Source organism: Lonchura striata, chromosome 11 (genome assembly GCF_050655825.1).
Source record: "Lonchura striata isolate lonStrDom1 chromosome 11, ASM5065582v1, whole genome shotgun sequence".
Lineage (NCBI taxonomy): Eukaryota > Metazoa > Chordata > Aves > Passeriformes > Estrildidae > Lonchura > Lonchura striata.
The window spans coordinates 8,950,759-8,976,032 of record NC_140713.1 but is presented as its reverse complement, the minus strand read 5'-3'; the positions used below and the strand labels follow the sequence as shown (position 1 = coordinate 8,976,032).

At 50.4% G+C, this 25,274-nt stretch overlaps 3 protein-coding genes and 1 long non-coding RNA gene across 5 annotated transcripts in view; 2 read left to right on the top strand and 2 right to left on the bottom strand.

Moving 5' to 3' along the window:
* The window catches only part of NUDT7 (nudix hydrolase 7), a 4,670-nt gene extending 3,172 nt beyond the window's left edge, over positions 1 to 1,498 (top strand). The window contains exons 3-4 of one of the 2 annotated variants that reach the window (XM_085589233.1): positions 599 to 670; positions 753 to 1,498. In XM_085589233.1, coding sequence (XP_085445359.1) covers positions 599 to 670; positions 753 to 761 — 81 coding nt within the window. In that variant the 3' untranslated portion in view covers positions 762 to 1,498. Of the gene's footprint in view, positions 1 to 598 lie in introns of both variants that reach the window. The other variant, XM_077786290.2, reaches the window with a different exon arrangement.
* Positions 1,186 to 20,049, bottom strand: LOC144247094 (axonemal central pair apparatus protein HYDIN-like). The gene is made up of 21 exons (XM_085589346.1): positions 20,032 to 20,049; positions 19,706 to 19,915; positions 18,714 to 18,842; positions 17,653 to 17,830; positions 17,015 to 17,235; positions 12,831 to 12,964; positions 11,749 to 11,885; positions 10,981 to 11,102; positions 10,702 to 10,893; positions 10,187 to 10,339; positions 8,909 to 9,148; positions 8,465 to 8,651; positions 7,857 to 8,012; positions 7,385 to 7,558; positions 6,162 to 6,289; positions 5,600 to 5,728; positions 5,099 to 5,303; positions 4,504 to 4,645; positions 2,416 to 3,268; positions 1,790 to 1,948; positions 1,186 to 1,377 (listed from the first exon to the last, which is right to left on the bottom strand). Exons 1-21 carry the CDS (start codon positions 20,047 to 20,049, stop codon positions 1,186 to 1,188), a joined length of 4,059 nt encoding a protein of 1,352 aa, XP_085445472.1.
* LOC146766398 (axonemal central pair apparatus protein HYDIN-like) overlaps positions 19,928 to 25,274 on the bottom strand; it is a 6,857-nt gene continuing 1,510 nt past the window's right edge. Inside the window, exons 3-4 of the mRNA XM_085589232.1 lie at positions 23,404 to 23,544; positions 19,928 to 22,920 (exon numbers count right to left, since the gene is read on the bottom strand). Of these exons, the coding sequence (XP_085445358.1) occupies positions 22,465 to 22,920; positions 23,404 to 23,544 (597 nt within the window). The 3' untranslated portion in view covers positions 19,928 to 22,464. The remainder of the gene's footprint in view (positions 22,921 to 23,403; positions 23,545 to 25,274) is intronic.
* Positions 24,423 to 25,274, top strand: part of LOC146766397 (uncharacterized) — a 17,392-nt gene continuing 16,540 nt past the window's right edge. The window contains exons 1-2 of the long non-coding RNA XR_014957741.1: positions 24,423 to 24,730; positions 24,936 to 25,056. This is a non-coding gene — a long non-coding RNA (uncharacterized LOC146766397). The remainder of the gene's footprint in view (positions 24,731 to 24,935; positions 25,057 to 25,274) is intronic.

Genomic DNA, 25,274 nt, shown 5'->3' with positions numbered 1-25,274 from the left:
ACTATGAATACAGTGGTTTTGTCTTCCCATGGAAATAGAGATTACATTTAGAATTAAAATTCCCATAAATAAGGTGTTTCAAGAAGTATCATATTTTATGGATAAATATATTGCAATAATATTTCTGTACCTATAGAAAAATACTCCCATATACTGGAAAATTCCTATATCCCAGGGAAACAAAACAGAAATATGACGAAGGCTAGGGAAAATCTGGATTAAAATCAGAATTAAAAAACATAAATAAGGAAGACCCATGAGAAAGCATGCATGCTTTTTTACTTCTGGAGCAAAGTGGCAAGCCTTTTTAACTGGTATATTATTATACAGGATGAACAGATTATTTGTAAAGTCATCTTTGACAAATATAAAAATATTATTTCAAATTCTCCAAGTCAAATTAAATACCTTGCCATTATGGGGCAACTGCATTGCAGTTAAAAATAGTTCATAGGCTTCTTCTTGTACTCATTTTGTAACAATTAAATGGTTTTCTAAGTAATTAACATTTTTACTCGGTACAAATGCGTTTGAGGGTTTTGTTGATTTTTTTTTTTAATTCATTTATTTATTGGGGGGCTTTTTTCTCTCTTTTTAGATGAATAACTTGGTGACACCAGTTGTAGGATTTGTGGAGGATACATTTGAGGCCACTCCTAATCCAGATGAAGTGAGCGAGGTTTTTGTTGTGCCTTTGGAGTACTTTGTCAAGCCCTTAAATTACAAGACCTTCTCTTATAAAACCTCCTCAGGTTACTTAACTCGGATACACTGCTTTATTTATGATGACCAGGAACATAGAAAGTCATTCAAGATATGGGGACTGACTGCCCACTTTGCTGTATTTCTTGCTCTTGTAATTTTTGGAGAGAGACCTACCTTTGAAGTGGATTATGATCTTGACAACTTAATTTCATCCTCTGAGAATTACTTCATTAATTTGTATGCATCTGTACATGAAAGAAAGAAGAGTAATCTGTGACAACTTGGTCTACCCACCGGTACCGTTTCAGCCTGTCAATTAAAGAGGAGCCTTCAGACATTGCTGAGGAGCAAACGAAACAAGGAGGGTGCACTCGCCATCCCGTGGAGGCACTGGCACAGGGTCACTGTGGAGCTGGGGATGATGGGCCTTGTTTGGCAAGAGGACCAAAGAAGCAGAGGCATCACCTCCTCCCGTGCGCCTCACCTGAGGAATTCTGTGGGGACTGAGGAACTTTCCAGTGTACTTTTGGATCTCGTTGCAGAGGAATCCTGGGGACTTTCTGTTCTCTGTGTGGAGATCTGCTTCTCCTTTGCAGAGCTGTCTCTCCTGGCTGCTTCACCCACCTTTGGCTGGCCCTCGGCAGAACTGCCCTTCACATCTGGGGCCTTGTCCTAAGGGGAGGGAGAAAAGGGAGGGGGAGAGGTGAGCCCTGAGACATCCCCATCCTGGAAAGCAAAATGGGGGTTTGTTCACCAACAGAAGAGAGAATAAATAAGTCCACCTGCCCATGGACTTGGTCTTCCTTATTGGTGTTTGTTTTACCTAGGACACTCCTTCTCACTCAGACCCTTTCCTCAAAGGAAGTTGATGGTTTTAAGTGGGTTTTTTTCCCGTCTTGTCTTACAAAACTGCTCTGTCTCCACAGAGCTGTCTCTTTTGTCCCATCCCTGACAGAAAGGAGACCTGCAGACACAGGGCCCCATCACATCTTCACTACCTCTCCACCATGATCCTTTTCCATCCAACCTGTCCCCATGTCCCCATCTAGCCTGGTCCCTGCTCTGGCACCACTGGAGCACCCACCAGATTGTCTTCCACAGCAGCACCTTCTGGTGCCACAATGGTGAAGGGCTCCACATGCTCTGCAGGGCCCAGCCGCTCCTCTGGGTACTCGACTATGGAGAGCACAGCAGCAGGGGCAAGGGGAGGGCCGTCGGGACACAGTCCCAGATGTTGCAGCATCTAAAACAGAAGGGAAAATCTTCTTTATATTTGTGTCACCTTCATGCCCACAACTCCTTCTTTGAAGGCACTGAGCTTTTGACAACGGGGTTTTCAATTTACATGAAGTACAAGTGCTTTGTTATGCCCAGTGGGGTGAGCAGAGTCAAGAGCTCCAAGCAGGACCGGGAGAGAAACCTCTCCCAAGTGACTCAGCTGAAGAAAACAATGGCTGTGAGCTGCCCTGTCCTGGGGCCGTTTATGATTTCCAGGCTGGGAAACTCTGAACAGATGGGACACTTGTACACAGAGCACTCCCACTTCCTGCCCATCTGAGGGATGGTGATAACCTCCCCATCCACACAGATGGTACAGAGCCATTGTGGAACATCATCAGAGGCCTGGACAAGGCTCTGTGCCATTATCACACAATGCTCCAGGGCCCAAGACCATGACAAGCTCAAGATCTGAGCCTTGCAGGGTGTTACCTCGTCTTCTGTTGGCAGCTTCCCATCCCTCAGGATCTCCCTGATCATGGCCTTTGGATCTGAGACCTGGATGTCCAGGCATGGCACCCCGATATGCTCGTCTCTGACTGCCCCCTCTGCAACTTCACTTTGCATCTCCTGCTGAGATGACTGACGACTCCTTTGGTCTCCACTTCTTTGTTCAGGCTTCTCCAACTTTTCCTGAGGCTTATTGGTCTTCTGACCTTTGTTTCCAGCTGAAGACTGGGACTTGTTTTCCTTTTGGATCACAGGTAACTGCATGGTACCCTGAACCCTGTCCCAGCAAGACAAAACCTCTGCGACGTTCTGCTGTGATGACTCATAGATCTGAAACCTCAGGATCAAGTTCTCCATCTGAGATGGGTCCTCTGGGATTTCAGTTTCCCCCTTCTCAGGGGCTTTGGGTTCCCCCTTCTCAGGGGCTTTGTATTTCAACTTCTCTGGGATTTTGTCTCTCTTCATCTCTAGGATTTTGGTTTCCTTCTTCTCTGGGGCTTTGATTTCCTCCTCCTCAGGGGATTTGGTTTCCTTCCTCTCAGGGGATTTGGTTTCCTTCATTTCTGGGATTTTGCTTTCCTCCATTTCTGAGGGCTCGGTTTCCTTCTTGTTTGAGAGTTTGGTTTCCTTCCCCTCTGGGGCCTTAGTTCCCATCTTCTCTGGGGGTTTGGTTTGCCCCTTGTCTGGTTGTGGAGGTTGCTTCCCCACAGAGACACCCTTCTTTTCCTTCTTCTGCCTCTCTTCCTCTTTCCGCCTCTCTTCCTCCTTCTGCCTCAGTTCCTCCTCTAAGGCTTTTGCCTCTTCCTCAAGCTTTTGAGCCAGCCACTTCAGCTCCCTTCAGCAAACAAAATAGGAAACATCACTGAGAGTCACCACCAGAAATTTGGGCTCGCTAGTCCTGGCTGGCCCTGCACTTCATTCCTTGACCCCAAGGCCAGGCAGAACTGTGAGACCATTTCAATGAATCTTCCTCAACCCACAGAGGTTGGGAACATCCCAAGTGAGGGGATTGGTGGAAGGGGACCTCCAGGACCAGCCAAACCTAAGCCTTGCCATCATAAGGTCTTGACTGTGCAACCTCCTTTTAAGGCACACCCAGACACCTCCAGCCCACTGCCAAAGGCTGATCCACCAGCTCTCTGTGCTGATGCCTGAAAACGCCCTTTGTCTCTTGATTTCCCAGTTTAAAGCAGAACACAGATTGCTAACATCTGCTTCACTCTCCTACAATTCTTACTCAGCTCATTCAGCCCCCTTCTCCCTGGGTTGCTCTTAATGAGAACAATCCTAGCAGAAAGCAAAGGCTGCAGGAACCCCTCTCCTGCAAGACAGGCTCTTGTCAGCCAGGTTTCCTGCTGGAACCAGCTGTGACCACGCAAACCAGTGCTGTCTGCCATGGAAATGATTTGAAGCAGCCTCGTCCATCTCCTCCCCATGAAACCAACTTCAGCCTGGGCTGAAGGAAGTCCTGATACACAGGCTTGCTTCAAGCAGCCTCCACTCCCAGCTCCACGCTTTGCCTGAGCTGGGCTGCCTTGCTGGAGCAGAGCTTCCCCTGTGCTTGCCTACTGCTGCAGCAGAAGGGGAGCCTAAAGGATGTGAGCTTTTATGGGTGGTGTCCCACCATAAGGAGAACCCTGGCAGATCAGCATTGCAAGGACTTCATCTGTGGCAGGACCAGGACCCAAACCAAGGTTTGGTCTGTGCCCCACACCTACCCACACCACAATCCCACTGTTTTGGTGAAGGGAGATGATGAGGAAGGTGCAAATCAACATCATGGACTTAAAGACACTTCTGCAGGCAGTTCCAAGGCAAGCCCAGAGCCCAGATCCCTGCAGGCAGCATCTAAGCCAGGACGGCTCACCACTAAAATAAAGAAGAAGGAACTTCTTCTCAACAGAAGAAGGTCCTTCCACTCTTGGGAGGCAGGGAGCGAAGAGTGGCCATCGCTGTGTTGCTTCTGGCCTTTGCTATCCAACACCTCTGAGCTCAGAGTCCTTGGAGCAGGCAAGCCCTCCAGGGACAATAAGCCATGGAAGAGCAGTAACATATGGAAGGCTTACTCACCTCACCCTCTGTATGCACTTCTTTTCCACTAACATTTTATCCAGTTCTGCTTTCTTCTCCTCAGGGAGGGCATTAAACTCGTCCTCATCCATTTGCAAGATACGTTCTATGTACCTCTGAATAGCTTTTTCCCGCTGCAGCACTTTAGCACAAACCAGAGGAGAAACCATGAGTGACTGCAAGCAGAGCTGGGTGCTCTGGGTCAGCTGCAAGGATTCACAGCTTCTCCTGACCCAGCCTATCGTACCAGATATTGGGGAGATCATATCCCTGCTCCAAAATTCAATTCCCCAAGCTATGGCCAGGCAGTGAGGTCCTGGGCTTTGCCTGGCTTAAGTGCACCCAGACTGAGGAGAGCTGTTTGTCACTGAGCTACAGTAGCTTGCACTTGTGCCCAAGCTTTAATGTTAGAGATTAAGGTGAGTCCTAAAACCTCTGGTCTCCTGCAACTCTAAGATGAGTGCTGGTTACACTGCGGCAGAAGGTGGAACGATTAATAAAAACATTTCTTACAAGCTCTGCTGCAAGCCCAGACACACAGAGATAAGGCTGAGGGCTTGAGAGAGAAGATTTGAGAGGGATGGAGATAGCTCACCTTCCTTCTCTCTTTCATCTTCCTTCCTCTTTCTTTTAGCTTCATCCCTGGCTTGCCAAGAAGCATAATCCTGATGCAGGTTCACCATGAAGATATGACAACGATTTTTGACAGCTCTGAGTACACAGAGCAGAGAAGATTCCAGGCTGCTTGCAAAGAGGGTCTCCAAGCCATCAAAGACCACTCCCTTGTAGCAGTCTTTACACTGTGAATACAGGGAAGAGTAAGTCAGCCATTGCACACAGTGGACTCGCAGCTGCACCATAAACCCAGATGTCACCAGCCATCCTTGTTCCAAGAGCAGCAGCTAAGAGCAGCTTGGATCTGTCCTTAGGCTCTGCCAACTAAGGGCAGCTGCAGCTTCCCCCAGGGCTCCCTGCACACAGTCCAGGATCCTCCAGCAGCATCCTCCTCCTCCTCCTCCTCCTCCTCCTCTCCGAGTTGTATCCCAGTGCTGTCTCTCCAGAGCAGCAATGTCTCCTTTTCCCCCACTCCACACACCTCCAGCCTCTCACTGAGGATGTCCACCAGCAGGTCCTCGGGCAGCACACAGCTCAAGCAGTTCAGCTCTTCCCCACCACTGCTGGTGATGTTCAGCTGCTGCGGCGCAGGAGCAGTGGAAACTGTGAACTGCAATGTGGACCATTGTAAGGAAAAGAAACCACAGTGGAAAGCCCTGAACAACTCCCACTGCTGGGCTTGGAGCTGGGGTTCCTCCCTAGTGGAAACTAGAACAGCCCTGCAGTGCAGGCTGGGGGCTCCAGGGGATGGTCCTGGAGGGCCCATCCCTTGGCCAGCAGACACCCAAGCTTGCAAGCCCCCAGGCAGCCTCCCAGCACTTTGTTCACTGCCTGCAACCACACTAGTCAGGACTGCACTTTGCCAGCAAACCACTGAGAAGCAGTGGAGCTGTCTGCCAGAGCACATTCCCAGCCCAAGTCGTGGCACTATGGACCCACCTACCAGGCCGTGGCTGGCACAGAGCCTCCACTGTAAGCAGCCCCTGCTCATCTCAAAGACAATGCAAAGGTACTGGGCATCAAACAGGGCAGATCATGTTTACCTTGGTGTCCTTTATGTTGGGTTTGCTGGATGGCTCCTTCTTTTGTGCGGAAGGGGTCTTGTCTTTGGCATCCTTCTTATTGTTTTTTTCCCCAGAGGCTTGTTTATTCTTCAGCTGAGGCTTTTTACCTGCAGAGGGGGCAGATGGTTCAGAGGGGCTTTGAAAGCAAGCAGGCACCTTTCACTGCAATGGGCACAACCCTGGGAAGGAACATTGTCCTTTTTCTCCAGCCTGCTGGGCACTGGGAGCACTGTTTCCCAGAAGCAGCTCCTCCCTTCTTCTCTTAGCATCATGGCAAAGCACACCATCCCATACTTGATTTGAAAGCCAGCACTGTGTCCCTCCTAACAACTGTGCACACAGGTGATGCTGCTTGCACAGCAGTTCCCCTGCGGATCAAGCCAAAGATTTGGCCTCCAGGAGCATTGTTCCCATACTCTGCACCCATCCTTCATTCTCCTGGGGAGACCTGCAGCCCTGCCCCACTTGCATCACCTGTCTCCACTGAAGCTAAATCCTCCTACGGGAAAAGCCCAGCTGGGACCCAGACTCTTCTTCCTTCCACCAGCTCCCAGCCCAGCCAGGTTCAAAACTGAGCAAAGCAAAACTTCCCCCTGCACCGAGCCAGGTCTGGCCTCACCCTGCAGAGCTCAGGGTACCAAGTGCCCAGGAAGTTTCATGAAAGTCTCCAGTCTCACAGATAGAACAGCCCAGCATGCAGGAGCTGTCACCTGACAGTGGGCATGGGTAAATCTCTGGAGAAAAGAGCTCATCTGGAGCATGTCTCTCATTGGAAATTCCTCTGCGAGGCTGTCCTTCCCTTCCTCTCCTTTGCAAGGTTACACTCACAGTCAGTCCTTTTGTGCTTAATGAGCCACTTCAGAAGGCTTTTTCCTTGTTCAAGTGAGCAGCAGTTCTGCCTGCTGCCCATGAGGAGCAAACTCAATTCAGCTTTGAGGAAATATAAAGTATTTGGGAAAGAGACAGTCGTGCTTCACCACCCCTAGAAAAACGAACATGTACCCAGAATGGCAGCAAAGGGGGCTATAAAAGAACCTCTGACTGAGCCCTTAAAATTGATTTCTTTTTCTTTTTTTAGGTAAGCCAGTGATGCACTTCAGCCATGTTCCCTAAGAGACCCAAGGACTGAAAATCTGCTCCTCTGAGTAAGCAGAAGTGGACAGTCGTGGTGGGTTTCTCAAGCACTGGCTCTGGGTCCTTACCACCATTATCTTCATCGTTGCCTTTTGGCTCCATGGCAGCGTTGGTGCAGAGCTCCCGGGCACTGAGTCCTGCTGGGCTCCCATTGTTGGCCATGGCCTCTTTCACCACGGTGTCAATGGATATATAAGCAGCATCATAGTACTGACACAGGCCTGCTGCTATCTCTGTCTTTCCTGAGAGAGAGAGGAGGATGCTTGGTGACACTGGCACAGGAAGCATTGCAGGGACAGGCCATGGAAATATCTCCAGCAAGATTTCAAAGTTAAAAGGGCAGTGAGAAAGCAAGTGCTCCTCCAGAGGAGGCCATGGGGGAGGCAGCTAGAGCGTGGGTACAAGCTCTGAATTCTAGAGCCAAGAGGATCATCTCCACCTCCTGTTCAGCTGAGGACTTTGCCTTAAGCACCATGGCCCACCAGGATACGTTCCTCCTGCCCGCCCTCTCCCTGCAGCCCTGGGCTGCAGCTGACGTACCTGCCCGGGGTGGCCCATGGATGATGACAACAATCCCTCTGGGCTGCCTCTCTGAAGATGCATCAATGCTCAGGTGGCGCATGACAGCCCGAGAGACAGGACTGCCAGTGCCTTTCACCATGGACTCAGGACAGAACGTGAGAGTCCTGTGATGTGCTGCAGTGCAAAACCAGGTCAGCCTCCGGCCTACCTTTGATCCTCACCATCCTCCCCATCCCCTCAGATCCCAGGAAAGGAAACTTGGTGAAAGCAAGATGAGCTTGTTCTTTTGTTGCTAGGAAAGTGCAAATATAGTGATATTAGACCTGGCCCTACTGGCTGAGGAACTCATCCAGTCCTAGTCTTTGTGGCTAAGGGACACTAGGGAATATCCTGATTATTTCCCCAATTTATAGCAGGCAGATAGGAGCTTGCTTTGGCTACACTCAGGGTTGGTAGAGGATGCCACAGCCCTTCAGCCAAGAGCTCCTTCACCAAGCTGGGGAACAGGCAGCTGCTAAAAGCATGCTGGAGAGCAAGGTGACAGGAGAGTTCAGGGTGTATGGGCTGCAGTCCCACTGTGACCACAGTCAAAACAGACACCGCCAAACCCTCACTGTTTTTCTGACCTGGTGCTGCCTTGCCCATGGCTTCAGCCTCAGCCTCAGCTCTGGCCTTCAGATTTGCCTGTTGAGCATTCAGCATCCTCCGTGCTTCATAGTCCTCCAGCACCTCTGGGGGCAGCGTCTCACCCACGGCACGTGGAGGCATAAAAAAGTTATTTTGATACTCGGACCCCACTGCCACCTGCAGGATCTGTGTATGTAGGGAAGAGAAACCATACACAACACTCCTTTGCTTGCCTTTCATTACACAGACTCAACAAACCCATATTCTGTCTCCTCCCTTCCTCCCAATGACATGAACTATTTAGTTTAGGTTCTCCCAGAGCATGTCAGCACAGTTGGCTTTGCCCTGGCGATTGCCTCCATCTCCCTGGCACAAGCCTGGGAATGCTGGAGTGCTGTGAAGCTTGGGCAGCATGCACATGGGGGCCAGACCTGCCTTCTCACCTTCTCCTCCTCAAGGTACTGCTCATCAAAATCCAGGGAGTAAAACTCAATGGGGAAGTTGCATGGGTTCTTCACCACCACTGTGGCCTCCAGCCCATTGCTGTCCACCAGCATCCATCCCATCTTTAGTGCTCGAGGGCTGAACTTCAACCGTGGCTCCAGACCTTGTCCTGAGAGGTGCAGCTTTAAGTGTTTGCTGCTCCCACAAATGTTAAGCTTCAGCTCATTCTTGTAAGACCTCTGAAAAGAGGAAAGTGCAGAAAACTCATCCATGAAGTCCCAAGTGACAGGACCCTAAATATAACAATGCTTGCCCAAAGGTCAGGGTGTTATCAGTCCCTCCAAGGTGAATGGAAACCAGATATTTACTTCTGCTAGGGACTACAGCATCTGTAGTAGTCTGGGTCTGAGTAACTGGGATGAATCCTGGTGTGCACTGTAACTGGGTATTTGGTAGCAGGTGCATGTACAATGGACTGTCAGGCATTTTCCCCTAGTCATGCATGCAGAAGTGCAATGCTCATGGGAAGGGCCCTCAGGGTTACAGTGTCCAGACACTGTCCTGGCACTGCTGCATCAGGCAAACATCAGCTCCAGGAGAGAGGCAAATCAGCTCTCACTGGCCACAAATAAGGGTCATCTTGTCTGCTTAGTGTTTGGCTCTGGTCAAAGCCAGACACAAGATGGTTACATCTCTTGAGCAATTAAAAGATCCCTAGGATGTTGGTGGGCACAGAAGCACTTGTGTCCATGCTGGTACACACTGCCAGTTTCTGAGACCCAGCGGCCACAGGCAAACTACTTTTGGGAGTGTGCAGGCAGGCCAGAGCCCCAGGGACTGCTGGCAGCACACCACTACAGGAGACTGTCCCACCATGCCCAGGAAGGTGTGTGGTGGCTGTTTTGTCTGTCAGTCCTGCAGCAGGATGAGCCTTGACTGGCCATTCCAGGATTATCCTCTGCGAGTGGGCAGCTGCTCTGTACTGAGTGTTGCAGCTGCAAATACAGCCAGGCAAGGGGGAGGCTGAGGGGAGTTGGGCACATCCCCCCATATGCTGAGAGGCATCCTCAGAGCCCTGGCGCTCTCTGTGCAAGGTCCCTGTGGGCATTTCAAAGCACATCTCATGGGAGTGCTCTGTGGGGTGAACTGAGCCACACAGAGTAAAGACCTTGCAGAAAGCTCCCTGTGAAGGCAGAGCTCACACCACACCCTCTGCACCAAGCCCTCATTTCCAGATTGCCAGACAGGCTTCCTGGGCTGACACCTGCCAATCTCACCTCCTTCTTGGGTGTAAACTGGACTTGCAAGTTCTGCCACTTTCCTGCACCAAGGGTTCCTTTGGAGGGCGTCACTTCAAAGGGACAGGGCTCATCCTCCAGCACCCGCCGCTTCTGACGTACGGCTGGTGTTGTGTATTTGAGGTGATTGATCTGGGCACAGAAACCAACCGTGTGAGGTCTCCTCATGCTCTGAGACACTGATATGGTGCTGAGAGCACCCACAGGAGACACACAGCCAAACCAAGTGTGGCCCCAAAGCCCAGAGCTGGAGACAGGGCAGGCAGATAGGGAACTACTGTCTTCAGAGGAGGAGGAATGGGCGAAGACGGCAGAAAAGCGAAGCATCAGCTAATGGAACAGGTCCAGGCAAACCAGCCTGGATCCAGACCCTCAGAAGCTTCCTCAAACACGTAGACCCAAGTGCTCAGGCAGCCACAGGAGCAGAAAGGGCAAGAGTCTCACAAAGACAACCCAACCAAGAAGTTACGTGTTCAGTGTTGCCTGTGCTTTACCTTCCGAACAGGCTTGGTGGCAGTAATGAACCATTTGCAGGGTGCTCGGAACCAGTTGTAGAGTCGAATGGTCTCAACCTGGCACTGCCCAATGAGGGTGTCAGAGAAGTGCAGTCTGTTCTTGGAGAGCTCGAGCGACTGTTCAGACACGGTGGCATGGAGGCGGATGTAATATGTGGGGCCATTTGTCACCTGGAGAAGGAAAGAGAATTCAGTGGAGGGTGCAGGCGACATCTGCTGCTGTGCCCAGCCTGCTGGCTGCCCCAAGAGCTGTGGTACCTCTATGGGCAGCACCGCATCCATGTCACCCGGTGACTGGTGGGCACTTTCAAAGCGCACTTCAAGCACCACGGTGTGGCTGGGGGGCAGGCTCCTCATCAGGCCCAGGTCCACACTGAAACCTTGAACAGATGAAGCAAAAAACAAACAGATGAAGCAACAAAGCAGCTGAGGTACGCAGAAAACACAAAATGTGTATAAGCACGTTAGGGCCTTACAGATGTCCTGGCTGAGAGGTCTAGGGAAAGCCCCACACTGTGCTGTGACCTGAACAAAAACTTAAGAGTGCACCTGAACACCCCTCAGACACAGTGAGCCACTGTGTGATGGAAGTGCAGCCTTGCCTCAAGGCCTCTTTTGGAAGCCTCTTTTGATCCACCTGAGGATCTCACAGGCTGCTTCCTCAGTAAAGGCTGAATTCAAGTGCTGTGACAGTGTGAACTCCAAACAAAGCACTTCCAAAACACAGCAGACCCCACTGGTTGGCAAAAGAGTGCCCAAAACTTGCTGCTCGTGGGAGCCAAGGGCAGAAGATGCTGAGAGGTGACCAGGGCGATGAGCCCATCTGGCCCCTGCACAGGAGCATTAGGGCAGTCACAGGCAGACCAGCTCCCTGGGCATGGTTGGCCAGGAGAGTTCTGCCTCGAAAGCTCCCAGCAGGGCCACTGAGAAGATAAAGCTCAGAAACCTCCCCAGGTTCAGTGGCTTAAGCTAATCTGTCTGAGACACATCCTTCAAGGCCACAGAAGTGTCTCCAGCACTGCTTACCTGTGTTCTGCAGGACAGATACATCGACCTGGAAGGACACATAGATCTGCCCAGGGTTGGTGATCTCCAGAGTGCTTCTCTCAGTGTGACCCTTAAGGACAGGGCCCATGTCCAGGACATACTCAAACAGCTCAGCTCTGCAAGGAGGAGTAAGGACAGTCCTTAAACCACCGTCCTTAAGCATGGCTACTTGTCCAAGTGTACAGAGGATACAAATGCAGAGGCTATTTCTTTATTCACTGCTGTAAAAATTCAGCTCAAGTCCATGAAACCCATGGCCTGACCACCTGGCAATGACTTTGGGAAGTCAGGAGGAGTGGAGCTACTAATGGTACCTGGAAATAAAATTAGTTTAAAATGGACATTGGCCATAGCTCCTCTGCCATGAAAAGCCAGTATAGGTGAATCCACTCGGCCTCCACTGGTCTCAGCGGAACTGCCTAGCCTGGTGTACAGCCTGAGCTTGAAATTGCTTTGCGGGCTAGGAATAAGGTTTGCCGCGCAGGAAATCTTCACTGCTCTGCAACCAGACCACATGATCTGTTCTGCACAGCATCTTCTTCCTGAATTGAAGCCCCTCTCGTGCTTGTGCTGCATCATGATGGTGCAAAGGGATGGACCAAGTTACCTGGATAAGCCCTGCCACCCCACCAGGATTCAAGCCATCTGACTTTGGGTTTTAAAGGGTTTGCTGACATGTGCAACTCCCTTCTCCTTTTGTATAGTGTGCTCTGTTAGTTGGAACCACAACATCAGCTGGGAGCTGTCTCTTTCAGAGCTAGTCAGCAGGGACAGAATTTATGCTGTCTGGAAGGGCTTGAAGGTCTGCACTGGGTCCCCCAGCTCTAGGGACAGAACCCCAACACCTGTGGGGAGCTGAGCAGTCCAAAGCTCAGCATGGTGCTGGGGAAGGGAGGACACTCTGCTGCTCCCATGTAGCATGTCACAGCCACTGGGACCAGACCCTTTCTGAAGTCCAGGCTATTCCCAGCTCTGCAGACACAAGGACACAAGGAGAAGGGGACATGGCTGGGTGTTTCCCACGGGAACACCTGGAGATGGGGCTGGAAGGCCCTACTCACTTGCCAAGACTCTGGCACAGCTCCTCGTCAGGGAACCTGCTCTTCGGGGGATGGGATGGAAGCGCTTTCTGCAGCTCCAGAAAAGGCTTCTCTATCAGCATCCTCATCATCTTTATCTGCATCTGAGAGTTTGACTGAGGAAAGGGAAGACAGTGGCTGGTTAGCAAAGGTCCTTCCCAAGGCCCAGCTTGCACCTGAGAAAGGATCCCACGCTGCTCTCGTTGAGAGGGGGTGTGGGGTCCTCCTGTCTGGCTGCTCAGTGTCTGTGACACCTCCTGCTCTCTTAGCCAGGACCTCATCTCCAGGGACGCAACTCCAGCATCTCTGCCTGCCCAGACACTGTTAGCAAAGCTGATCTGACCAGGCAGACAGACAAGCCAGGAACATTCCAGAGCTCCAGATACTTGCCTGCCCCCAGCCAGTACCAAGGCAGCTTGGACAAAAACTGTTTTGAAAGGGAACTGGGACAAGCTGGTGCCTCCTGGAGATGAGCACTGCCAGCACAGCCCCAGGGTGCAATCAGGCAGCCGCTGTTTGGTCTGTAAATCTGGCAGGGCTTGGGCTGGGACCAACAAACTCCCCAGCAATGACCTGCATCTCCTTCAAAGCACCATCAACTCCATCCCTGGAGTATGGCTTTCAGGATCTGTCCCTGGGGTAGCCAGGAAGCTGCTGTAGCCCCAAAAGAGACCATGACCAGAGTGGCAGCCCTAGGGGTAATGCTGAGGTGACACAACGATCTAGGTGGGCAGGGAGGTCCCAGATGTCATCAGGGCACTGGGAAGCTGCTGTGGGGTGCAAGGGGCTCAGGTGACATGGGGAGGGTGCGGTGGTGTGTTTTTCTTTCATTTGATATTTGTTTAATATCTGTTCCCCCCCCCCCCCATCCCTAAAAACCCCCTCATCTCCAAGTTGCCAATCCTCCCTTTCCCTGCCCCTTTCCCTGGAACCTTCCCTGTCATGTTAGTTCTGCCCTAAACTCCTCCCCTGCTATTCCCTTAGTGGTTACTGTTCCTACCCCCCTCCTCCTGAGTTCTGTATAAAACCTCTGCTCCCGCCCCCGAGGGGGTCTTGGGGCTCACTGAATAAAACCATCCCGTTCACCCCCAAGTCCCGTGTCACCTTCGTCTGTCCCCGTGCACCACGAACTGAACTGCAGAGCTTGCAGGGGAAAGCGGCCGCCCGTTCTCTTCCCTCACCGCCCAGCACGGCACGGCTCGGAGTGCCGCGGTGAGAGGAGCGCATGCCGCGCCACAACATATGGTAGCAGAGGATGGTTCCCTCCTTCGTCTTGTAGAAAAAACGGGCAAATTCGTGGGGGCGCCTGCCTCACAGAAGAAGAAGGAGGGAAGAGGAAAATCTACGGACGTAAAAGCTCTGCCGGATGCTATGAGGAGCTGAGTGCCGAGCGAAAAAGATTGAGGCTCCGGGACCTCTTTGTTCTCGCCATCTACCCGCCCTGGAGCAGCCGCGCTGCACGGGCAGCTGGGCTGCAGAGCTTTTTGGCGGGCAGACTTACCCGAGGACACAGAGGGCGGTTTTGGCAGCGGCTCGGGGGAGCCTGAAGAGGGGCTGACCGAGAAGAGGTTCGTTCCTCGGTCAGCATCTGCAGCGAGACCACCGGAGGCTGATAGTGGCTGAAACAAAGGTTTCGGGGACGAGTCTTGGTTTAACGGGAACACCCAGGCCTCCGGAAGGGCCAAAACCGGGAAGGAACATCCCCAGTTTTTAGCGCGACTTTTCCATCGAGTCAAAGAGAAGATTCAAGCCATCTCCGTCCGAGCCTGCAAGGTAAGGTAGGCTACACGGGGTGGGGATCGCCCCGACGGGCGGCTGGGTCTGCCACTTTTTTTTTTTTGCGTTTTAACCCCCGTCTGCGCCCAGACTGGGGCTGTAGCCTTGCATGTCCCTGGCAGGTGGGTGGGTTTTCCTTTTCTGGGGGAAGCTAGCACTGAGTGCTATCCTTCGCCTAGTCTTCTGTGGGGACCTAGATTGGATCGCTTTTTCTTCTCCTCGAAAAAGTTGTCTTCTCTATCCTCCCCTCCCCATTCTGGGCTGGACGGAGGGGGTAGAAAAGACACCAGTAGGGAACAGCTAAGAGGGCGACACGTTAGCTATAGGAGAGTTATTAAAAGAGACCCTTTACACCCACGCATTGCGTCGACATCCAGCTGCGTTGGGCCCCCCCCCCCCTCCTATAAATTTCCCCTTTTTGCTTCTGTGAAGCTCCCTATATCCCCATCCCCTCAGACTTTCCTAAAACCCTTTCCTATCCTCCCTTGGGGATTGCTGTGGCCGAGCCGCCCCAAGTGCCCTGCCGGACACTGCTCAGGCCAAGTGCAGTGTATTTGGCACCCCCTCCCAAGATGGCGCTGGCCACGCCGCTCGGGACCCATTTCCCGCCTTGACCCTTCTTTTCCGCCCCTGGCTTCCCGCCAGTCCCATTTCTCTCCCAATAGCCCTGCACCGTCCCTGCACGAGGCTAGTCCCTATTGGGGGAGGCGGGGTTGGATATTCCCCCGTCCTTCTTCTGGCTCTTCCTCCGGGGGGAAGGTCGGGAGGGATCTTCTTCCGAGGAAATGGAACCGAAACCCGGGACTGGGGATCCGTCATTTTGTCTTCCCCCTAAAATGGCGGCACCCCAGTCCACCCCTTACCGATACCCCCTGTTAATCATGGCAATCACTAATTAAGTGATTGTCTGATTCCCCTATCCTATTCCTTAATGTACCCTACCCAATACTCCTTTTTATTTAACTATGAATTCCTCTTTTTGCTTTTAATTATTTTTTGAATAATCTATTTGTTGAGTTATATTTTATAGAAAGAAATACCATCCCAGTTAATTAATACTCAAGATATTATGCCCACCTCGCAAACAAACATTCAAATTGAACAAACCACATCGCTATCCGCTGACTCTGCTATAAGACAAGCGCCGTTATCCGCTGACTCTGCTTTAAGAATTTAAGAAGCTGAACATCGCAAGCGCTGTAACGAAGCAAATTCTAAATCAGATGAAGTCACAAATCCTGCTGTGCTTTGTACCCTTAATTTGGACTTTCGTTTAGGACAATTCTATATATTCCAGATGAAGTTTTTATATGTTTCATATGTTGTAATCACAATTAGTTTATCATTTTTTGATGTCTTTCAACTTATGTTTTTTTAATAATATGTAATGTTACAATTTGATTTTCTATTAAGTTGTTTTGTTATAATTATAATTAATTCAGTCTTTTCTAATATTTTTTGACTTAAAGGCTGTGTTTTTAACCATTATTGCTACAGGAATCGCATAACTAGTATATCACTTCAGGCTTGCTGCATTGCTGCGAAGTTTAAAAATTTATTAGTTATATTTAGTTGATCTTTTATTATATTTAATTCCAATAATTCCATTTAATTATTTTATTTAAATTAGATAGTTGTAATTTTAATCATTCTAATTAAATTTTTTAGTTTAATTTCTGTCAATTATTTCATTCTATTTCAATAGTTTCAATTATTTACATTGTTTTAGATTGTTACTCAGAGCAGCAAAACAGCAAGTTTTGTACAGTCTTATGTCTGATTTAGGCTGTTACTACTCTTCCTGCCCTATAAATGCAATAATGTGTCTTTCATGTCCTTTAAGTAATTTACAAAGTTATCATATAATTTTATGTTATATTAATTTGCTTAAACCACAGAATTCTCGTTCCTTTTATAAAAGAAAAGAGGGAGATGCGGTGGTGTGTTTTTCTTTCATTTGATATTTGTTTAATATCTGTTTCCCCCCGCCCCAGTCCCTAAAAACCCCCTCATCTCCAAGTTGCCAATCCTCCCTTTCCCTGCCCCTTTCCCTGGAACCTTCCCTGTCATGTTAGTTCTGCCCTAAACTCCTCCCCTGCTATTCCCTTAGTGGTTACTGTTCCTACACCCCTCCTCCTGAGTTCTGTATAAAACCTCTGCTCCCGCCCCCGAGGGGGTCTTGGGGCTCAGTGAATAAAACCATCCCGTTCACCCCCAAGTCCCGTGTCGCCTTCGTCTGTCCCCGCGTGCCACAAACTGAACTGCAGAGCTTGCAGGGGGAAGCGGCCGCCCGTTCTCTTCCCTCACCGCCCAGCACGGCACGGTTCGGAGTGCCGCGGCGAGAGGAGCGCATGCCGCGCCACAACAGGAGGGGCTGCAGCTGCTCTTACTACAGTGCCAGAGCGAGGGATGTGGGGCTTCAGGTCCTGAGTCTTTGGATTCCGAGTCTTCAAGGTCTGACTCTCAGTGGTCTGAGTTTTCAGGGTCTGAGACTTCAAGGTCTCAGTCTTTGGCCTCCGAGTCTTCTTCCGAACAACTGATTTATTCCACTGATTGAATATTTGCTGGTGTGTTATGAGCCGTTTCAGTGTCTTCTCATATTTTTCATTTTCTGAAGGAAGAAAACATCCACAAAGAGAAGTGTGAGCAAAGTGCCAGTCCCATTTAAGCTGGGAAGCAGTGGATGCTGCTGTTCCTCTCTGAATCCCATCCCCTGCAATGTCACACAAATCCAGCCCTGCCAGAAGCCCTGCCAGCCTCTCTTACAGCTTTCCCAAGCCCTTCAGTCTAGCTATCATCCTTCAGGACCCTGCCAGATGTGCTGGCAAGCTCTGCAGGATGGTTCCTGGGACAAAGCCCACACGGCATCCTCTGCTCAAGACTCATGAAGCAACCAGAGGGCTTGAGTTGGTCTGGGAGTCCTGCAACCCTTCAGGCTTGGTGGAGGTGAGCATGAACTGCCCTATGGGCATATGATAGGGAACAAAACCAGAGGAGCCCTTCCTGGGGGCAGACAGGCAGTGCCCACCTTTGATGTTCCAGGGCAGGTTCACACTGATCATGGGAAAGGATGCTTCTCCTTTCAGGAAGATATTTTCTGGGTCCAGGTGACCCACTTTAAGCTGGTAAGTCCTGATGAAGGCTCCTGGTAATCCTGGCATGTAAGAGAATTTCAGCACTTGCTTCTTGCCAGGTGCAATGGAGCCCTGCAGGGACAAGAGAAGAGGGAGGGAATGCATCAGAGTGTTTGATGGGGAATCAAGGGACAGACAGGCTGAGGAGACAGGTTCTCATCTAGAAGAAACCATCAGACCACATCACCTTTGTGATAAACATATTGCAATGTTGGCTTTCACAGTTGTTAAATGCTATGTGTTTTATAATGTTGACTTCTGTAAAAGAAGTTTTGCTGAAGTTTAGAGTTCTTTTAATGAGAATGTTGTGTTGTGATACCAATGTTGGTGAAGAGTTGTTGCAGTAACCAATGAAGAAATGGAAACTGTTGAATGTGTTGAAAAGTAACAAATGACCAGGACTAGGACAACTGCACATGCTCCACCTGCCGAACAGGACCCGACAGAGTGGCCCAGCATTCTGGCGGTATCGCTCTGTCCCTGTCCTCTGTTTATTGTCTCCATTTCCCTTTTCTCTCTCTGTTCTCTTTCCTATCCCCACTCTGGTCAGTACCATGCCCTTTCTTTATCAATAAACAGTTTTCAGATACAATACTTGCTGGTTTTGTGCCTTTTTGTTTGTCTGAGAAATCGATCAAAAAGAATTCTCCTCTACTCCCCTTACAGCAGGACAGGACAGTGACCAACACACTTGTGCCTCCTGCTGGTGTCTGCCTCTGACAGCAGAGCCACCCACCAGCCAAGGCCATGGGGGAGTCGATCAGGAGAGCCCTTGTTTGACCTGCTCTGCCCCCAGCAGAAATTCCTTACAGCCCTGTCTCTCTCTCATGGCTGGGTTTGGGGTTTTCCCTGCCGACTTTTTTCCCCCTTCCACCCCCTCCCCTTTTTTTCTTCCCTTTAACACTATCCTGGGCCACCTGGCACAGGGCTGGGGTCAGTCACTTGTGCTACTTACAGTGGTGGGGTTGACCAGAAACACACCAGGCAGACGCTGGGCTGCAGCGCTGGGCTTTAGCACCCAGTTGAATTCAATTTTGCTAGTGTTCCACAGGGTGACTGTGCTGTGATGAATTTCATTAAACATCTGGAGAGAAGGCACAGGAGCAGGAAGTTACAGACTCAGGCCTGCTGCTGGGAATCTCCTTCCTCTCTCCTGGGCTTGGAAGCAGACACATCATGGGAGCAGGGACCAGGGAGGAGATAAGGGCACTTGGGAACCCGGGGAACCCCCAGACACAGGGCACTTGCACAGGACCAGGGAGCTCTGGCAGCACACAGCGGTGTGGTAACAACCGTGTGAGGGGCAGCAATAAATGAACCGGGGGACACGGGCCCTCTGCACTCTGAGGGGTCACCAACAGCCAGGAGAAACAGAGACAGCACTGAGGCATTGCAGGAGAAAAGACACCTGCATGCAAGTATTGGCAAGCAACCTACATGCAACAAGGGAGTCACACAGGGCAACACAGACAGGGCCAGCAGCTGGAAATATCTGTGGGCTTTCAACTGAAAAACAGTGAAGTGGGAATTATTCTGGGACAGTCCCTCCAACTGTAGTGACTGGAAGCCCAACTTCTTCCCTGGATTGTTGTGTGGATTAACCAAGAGCTTTAGACACGAGCATCTCCTTGGAGGTCAGGCTTTAGGCATGGATCAGCAGAGGGATCTCTCAGGGACACACCCCTCAGAGCACTCCCCTGGGACCCTGCCTGCCCCAGGAGGCAGTTTTGGTACCCTGAAAAAGAGGCACTCCCAACGTTTTGGAGAGGGTTGGAGATGGCCATTTTAAACCAGCTTGGATGCCAGATGTGTCCCTCAAAGGTTGTATTCCAAGCCCCAGGGCCAACAAAGGGGCTGGGAAGGGGAGGGAGCCCTGGACTGAGGTGGGCAGGAACCTGCTGGCCATGGTGCCAAGCAAAGAGCTGTGCCAAGGGCTGTGTGTGGTACCTGAGAGCCACAGTTGATCTCCTGCAGGCTCAGAGAGTAGGTGAGATGTGAGGCCTCCCCGGTCACCACCACCTCGTAGGTGGGGCCTCCCTCCACATGGCACAGCGCCGTGACATCAGAGATGGTGTTGAGGCGGCCAAAGAAGGTGAAGGAGACCTGCTGGCTTTCTCCTGGCTGCAGCACACCTGACAGTGGCAGGATACTGAAAGCCTGGATGGAAGACAGGAGGATTGAGGTGTTGAGCATGGAAAAGGATGCTGAAGAGCATCTTGGAGCAAAGTACAACTGTACCTGGAAGGGCCTATTCCCCAAACAGCCAGAATCACCCTAATCTCATCCTGCATCCGTGCCACTGACCAGTGGTGGGACCATGGGGAAAATCTTCCCCCATACTCAAGGATCAATCCATTAATTAATACATTACATTACAGTGAACTGGGATGTCTCCTGGCAGTAGAAATTCTCTCTGATGCACAACTTGCCTTTAAAAAGCATTTCTGAATTGCTTTTAGAGAAGGAGGAGACTCAGAATGAGGGCTCTTGAAGCTGAGTGGAGGACTGCGGCCCAGCTCATCTGACTCCTGAGGCTCTTCTCCTCTCTCTCTGCTTTAAATGCTGCTTTCTCAAGGTGCTATGGCAAAAGCTCCTGCAAAAATTCCCTATGGACCACCTGATGAATTCCAGGGGGAGCAACGCTCTCCATAGGTGCTGCACAGCGTCCTTGGGCAGCCCTACATGTCCTGCACGGCCTCTCCCTATTCATCTAGTCTGCTTCTTTTAATTTAAAAAAATGGTTTGAGACAACTTCCCAGAACCACAGTGCCCAGACAATGACATTTTCCCCTCTAAAGTAGAAACTCTGGGAGGCAGGGATAGGAGATGATGTGATGAGCAAATCCTGATGTCAAGTAGAACAGAACCCATAAGGTACATGTTGCAGTGGGGAAAAGTCAAAATGAGTAACAAGTGTCACCAAAAAAAGGAGTGAAGACTCCAAGGTGTCCACTGAAAGCTGACCCCTGGGAATGAAATTGTCCTGGCACTAAAGGAGTTGTCCTAGCAAAGAAGAAAAGGGAAGGTAACAAGATGTTCGGCATCAGCCCAGGCACTAAGTAGCTCTTTCTCTGGTCTTGGGACTTTCTGGGCATCCTGCAGCACAATGCAAGGGAGGAAGGCAAGGAGCAGAGAGCAGCTCCTGCAGAGAGGACCCATCCCAAAGCAGAGGGGCCAGAAGGGCCCTCAGCAGCACTGTGGGAGCTGGCACTAGGAGCCCTTCATCAAGGTGGATGTTGCCTCAGGCCACAGAGGTCTGAGAAAGCAGCTTTCACCCCAGCTTTCCTTCCCAGGGGAAACCACTGTGGGGGCTATGCAGCACCAAACTGCTGGAAAACCTATTCCCTGAGCATCCAGCCTGACCACAGCTGGTCGGTGTTATTTGCCAGGTGTTGTGGTTTGACACAGAAAAGAAGTTTCTCGGGAAGAAGTGGGTTAGGTTAATTAGTAGTCAAGGTTAGATATTAGTGTTTGGTCTGACTACTGAAGGTTAGACACACTTCTGAGAACACAGAGGGGTTAAAAGCCGAACTCCGAGGGGAACTAGCTCTCCTTAGTTGCAGTCATCAGAGAGTGCAGATTCTCTCCTGCCCAGCCCGTGGCTGGGTGCGGGAGGGGAAGAAAGCCATGCGGCCTGGCTGAGCCCTTGAGGTAGGCTCAAGGGTGGGTGGACCAGAACCGGCTCTGGCTCCCTGCAGATAGAAGGGTGGAGGAATCTGGGATGTTTGCGTTTCCTCCCAGAGTCTCTCTGGAGACAAAGAGACAGTGACAGTGCTGATAGTACTCTGGCAGAGGAGGAAAGGGGGGCAAGGTGCTCAGTGTAAAAACTAGAAGTCTAGGCAGAGAGCCCGGTGTCTGGGGAATTTGTGACTTTTAACCCTTCCTTAAGAAATGAAAGCTTTGTGAAATATTACTCCTCCTCAGTTTAAAAGAGAAGAAGAATGAAGGTCTCATTTCAGCCTGAGACCTCTGATGTTAAGAAAAAAAAATTGGGCGGGGAAGATGATGGAGTAGCTTTTAGCTAGACTTTCTCTTGTTAACCATAAACTGAAACAATTTCTCCTCTAAGAGAGACTGTATTTTAAGAAGATGCACAGTGAGCCAAGAGACCTGCTTCAACAGCTGAGAAAAAGACAAGAGTAGAGTGAACAGTGAAAAGTTAAGGAGGGTTGTAGTGATGCCCCCTGTCTTCAGAAAAGAAGAAAAAGGAACATCTCTGTTCTTAGACATTCTGCCTCAGGGGGAAATGGGGAGGACTGCGGTCCCAAAAATGAAAAACTAAACTGTTGGGTTTTTTTCCTCTTAGCAAAGCATCCTTAAAAAGAAAAATCCTAAGAGCAATCTATCCATGCAATGTGGTGAGAGCACTGTGCATGGCAAAGTGTCACCATAGCAGATGTGGCAACTCTGTTTCTTAAAGAGTCTATAGCACAAGAAAGACTCCTCTCTCCCTCAATAAACTAAGTACTAATTATCTAAACAGTAAAGACCTGATTAAAAGTCCAAGTTGTGTCTCACTATAAGTTGTTAGAATTGTGGGGGGAGGAGAAAGAATGTTTTAGAAAGTTTTCATTTTAGTTTTAGTGTATGTTTTTTCTTTCTTTTTCCTTTTATAGCAGTAGTTTAATAAAGTTTCTCCCTTATTATTAATCTTAAATCTACTCTGCTCTGTTCCTGATCATATCTCACAACAATAATTCACAGAGTTACATTTTCATGAGAGTGCTAACATTGTGCCAGTGTAAAACCATGACACATGATCCTAGGCCACCAGCTTTGTTCTTTGCAAAGTACCAACGGGACACCAGCAAGAAGAGCTTCAAGCAGGGGCAAAGGTGCACATACCTCAACTTGTTCACCTGGCTGTCCGAATGGAATGTCCAGTGATACTTGACAGGAAATGGGCTGCAGCTGGTGATCTCCAGAGAACGCACTTCTTCAGTGCCAGCCACGATGCAGCCAAACTCCAGGGTGCTGGGCTGGATTTGGAGATTTGGAAAGAGGACTTCTCCCTGAAGGGTGATATGCTCCACAAAAGGATGGCCCCTGACCATGCCTGTCTTCAGAACCTTCTTTGTTTTCCAGCTGTTAAAACCCAGTTCGTAAGCTGGGTCAAACGCGATGTAGAGATGACAGGTCTCCCCTACATCCACTGTCACAGGCTGCAAGGACACAAACAGTAATTAATCACCTGTGGGATGATGTCCCAAGGTCTTGACAGCATGAAACAGCAAATGCTCAAAGTGTGACCCCAGCATGGACTTCTCAGTTCATGGTTCATTTCTTTACAGCACGGGTCTGACTTCAGGCACCACAGTCTAGTCCAGGATTCCCTCAGGCCCACGTTTCTGTGCTCAGCCCCAATACAAGGGGGTGGCTGCTGCAGGCTGGCATGCTTTCCAGGAGACACCTTTACTGCATGGCTTGCCTGCTCCCTTCTCCCTGTACCTTAAAGCCAGGATGGATCTTCTCAGTTCAGGTAATTTTGATTCCTTCAGCAGCTTGGCTGATGCAGCACAGGCCAGCCCACTGCTGATGCTGCAGAATAAACTTCTTGACTCACTTGACTCAAGGAGCTCCCAACAGAAAGGCACCACCACATCCCTCCTCTTCAGACCCCACTGCAGGAGTCCAGGGCTGCTCACCTGGCCATCTGGGAGGGGCTGCTGGTCCTCATCACAGACCAGGAACGGCTGCTCCACATCCAGCATAAGGTCCAGGGGCAGCAGGCAGGTGTTTTTTAAAGACAAATGCTGGTACTGCCGAGTCAGGACATCACTGGGTTTCTATGGAAATAGGAGACAAGGAAAAACAGTCTCAACCAACCACAGACCTCCTCCAGCTTCTGCTGCATCTCACAAGTTTCAGCCCCAGAAATGCATACATTTCTATTTACCCTTTCTATTTGTTTCTACCCTTCCTCCCATGAGGTTTGTCTTTATAGCAGATGCTTGTCATCTTTAGAAACCACAGCATCCTCTGGGGGACAGGGAAACACACCCACATACAGATGAGGGAACTGGCCCCTGAGAGGAGGCAGCTGCTTGAACAAGATCTAAAGCAGAAAGTGAATCCAGACCACTTGTCTCCAGTTTTGTCTCTCTATAGGACAGAACAGCACTAGATGGTCTTCACTCACATACAGTCATTTCTAACAACCTTACTGTCTCTAGCAGCCTCAAAAAGCAGTTTGTCTGCAGCATGTGTCCTGCAGCCCCTGCTACAGGGACAAGGTATCTGTGGTCTCAAAGCTATGATCAGCCCAGGCTCTTCCTTCCTGTCTATGCACTGTGCTGGGCTTTCTGCATGGTTTAGAGAAATCAGAGTGTGGAGTTGTGTTATTATAAGTTTTATTATATAATGGTTTGCTCCTCTGTACCCCCATGTTCTATTTGGTTTATCCCTGGTTTTCCTGCCCTACCCCACATGTCAATCCTCCCCTAAAGTGCCTACCCACTCCCTTGCCCCCTCCCAGACGTCCTGTCTGTCACTCGGCATCCCCTCCCGGACACCTAGAAGCTTCTACCCTGGGTGCCGGGTGGTTGGACAGGGGTCTGGGGACCCCTCCTACGTCTGCCCCTCATTGGATCCCATGCACATCACCCCACACCAGAGCCACCCCTCACCCCATCCCCATTGGTCAGCCGGTTCCCCTCCCTCCCCGGTTATAAGGCGCTGCAAGCACCTGTCAGCTGCTCTTGGCAGCAGGATTGTTCGGGTGTTCTTAGCCCCGGTTGGGCTGCAATAAATCTTGGATACAACCCTGACAGGAGCCTCTCTTTCTCCCACTGCCGTGGGGTCTAGCAGCGCTCGGAAGACCCATGGAGCATTCTCCAAAGCCCCTGGGGGTCCAGCGGAGGGTGCTTCAGTTGCCCCTCTCACCCCACCGGACAGCTAGCCGGGGCAGGATCGGGGGGGAGTGTGGCACCAGAGACTTCGGGAAACTACTTCTGGATTGCTGACATCAAACAGGTGCTGTGCCATAGCATGCAATAAATCAGTTTGTGTGCATGGCATCGAGCAGAACCCAGGCAGAATCAGGGAGAGCTGAAAAGCTTCTAATTACATCTGAACTGCCTGTTACAGGGGGGATTCTGTACTTCAGTGGAAGCCTGGGAACCAGAGGAGAGGCCTGAAACTACAGAAACCAAATCATGAACCATCTTCTCTTTTTCAGACAACTTGCAGGAGACAGAAAGATGATGCTGGAGTTGGGATCCAGAGACTAAAGGGCACCTGCTCTGCCTCAGTGTTATCATCACTGCAGCTGCAGGATGTCTGGGGGTCCTTTGAAGCAGGTGAGGCTTAGGGAAATGCACAGAGCTGTATCATACAGTTATACCATAAAGCATCCATGCCAACAGCAGAGAATGCAGAGACACAAGAGATGATGGGTTTTTCCCTGTCAGCCTGAGGAATTCACAGGAATCTCCCTTTTTCCCAGCTTCCCTACAGCATCAGTGTACAGACATCACCGTGCTTTGGAGGATCCTCAAAAGCCTCCCTTTACAGTGAG

What these genes read in the sequence shown, in the direction of transcription:
- LOC144247094 (XM_085589346.1), bottom strand. An exon ending in AGATCAACTGTGGCTCTCAG is followed by an intron (nt 18,843 to 19,705) that starts GTACCACACACA and finishes CCTTCTCTCCAG; the next exon opens with ATGTTTAATGAAATTCATCA. An exon ending in CCAACATAAAGGACACCAAG is followed by an intron (nt 5,729 to 6,161) that starts GTAAACATGATC and finishes TCCACATTGCAG; the next exon opens with TTCACAGTTTCCACTGCTCC.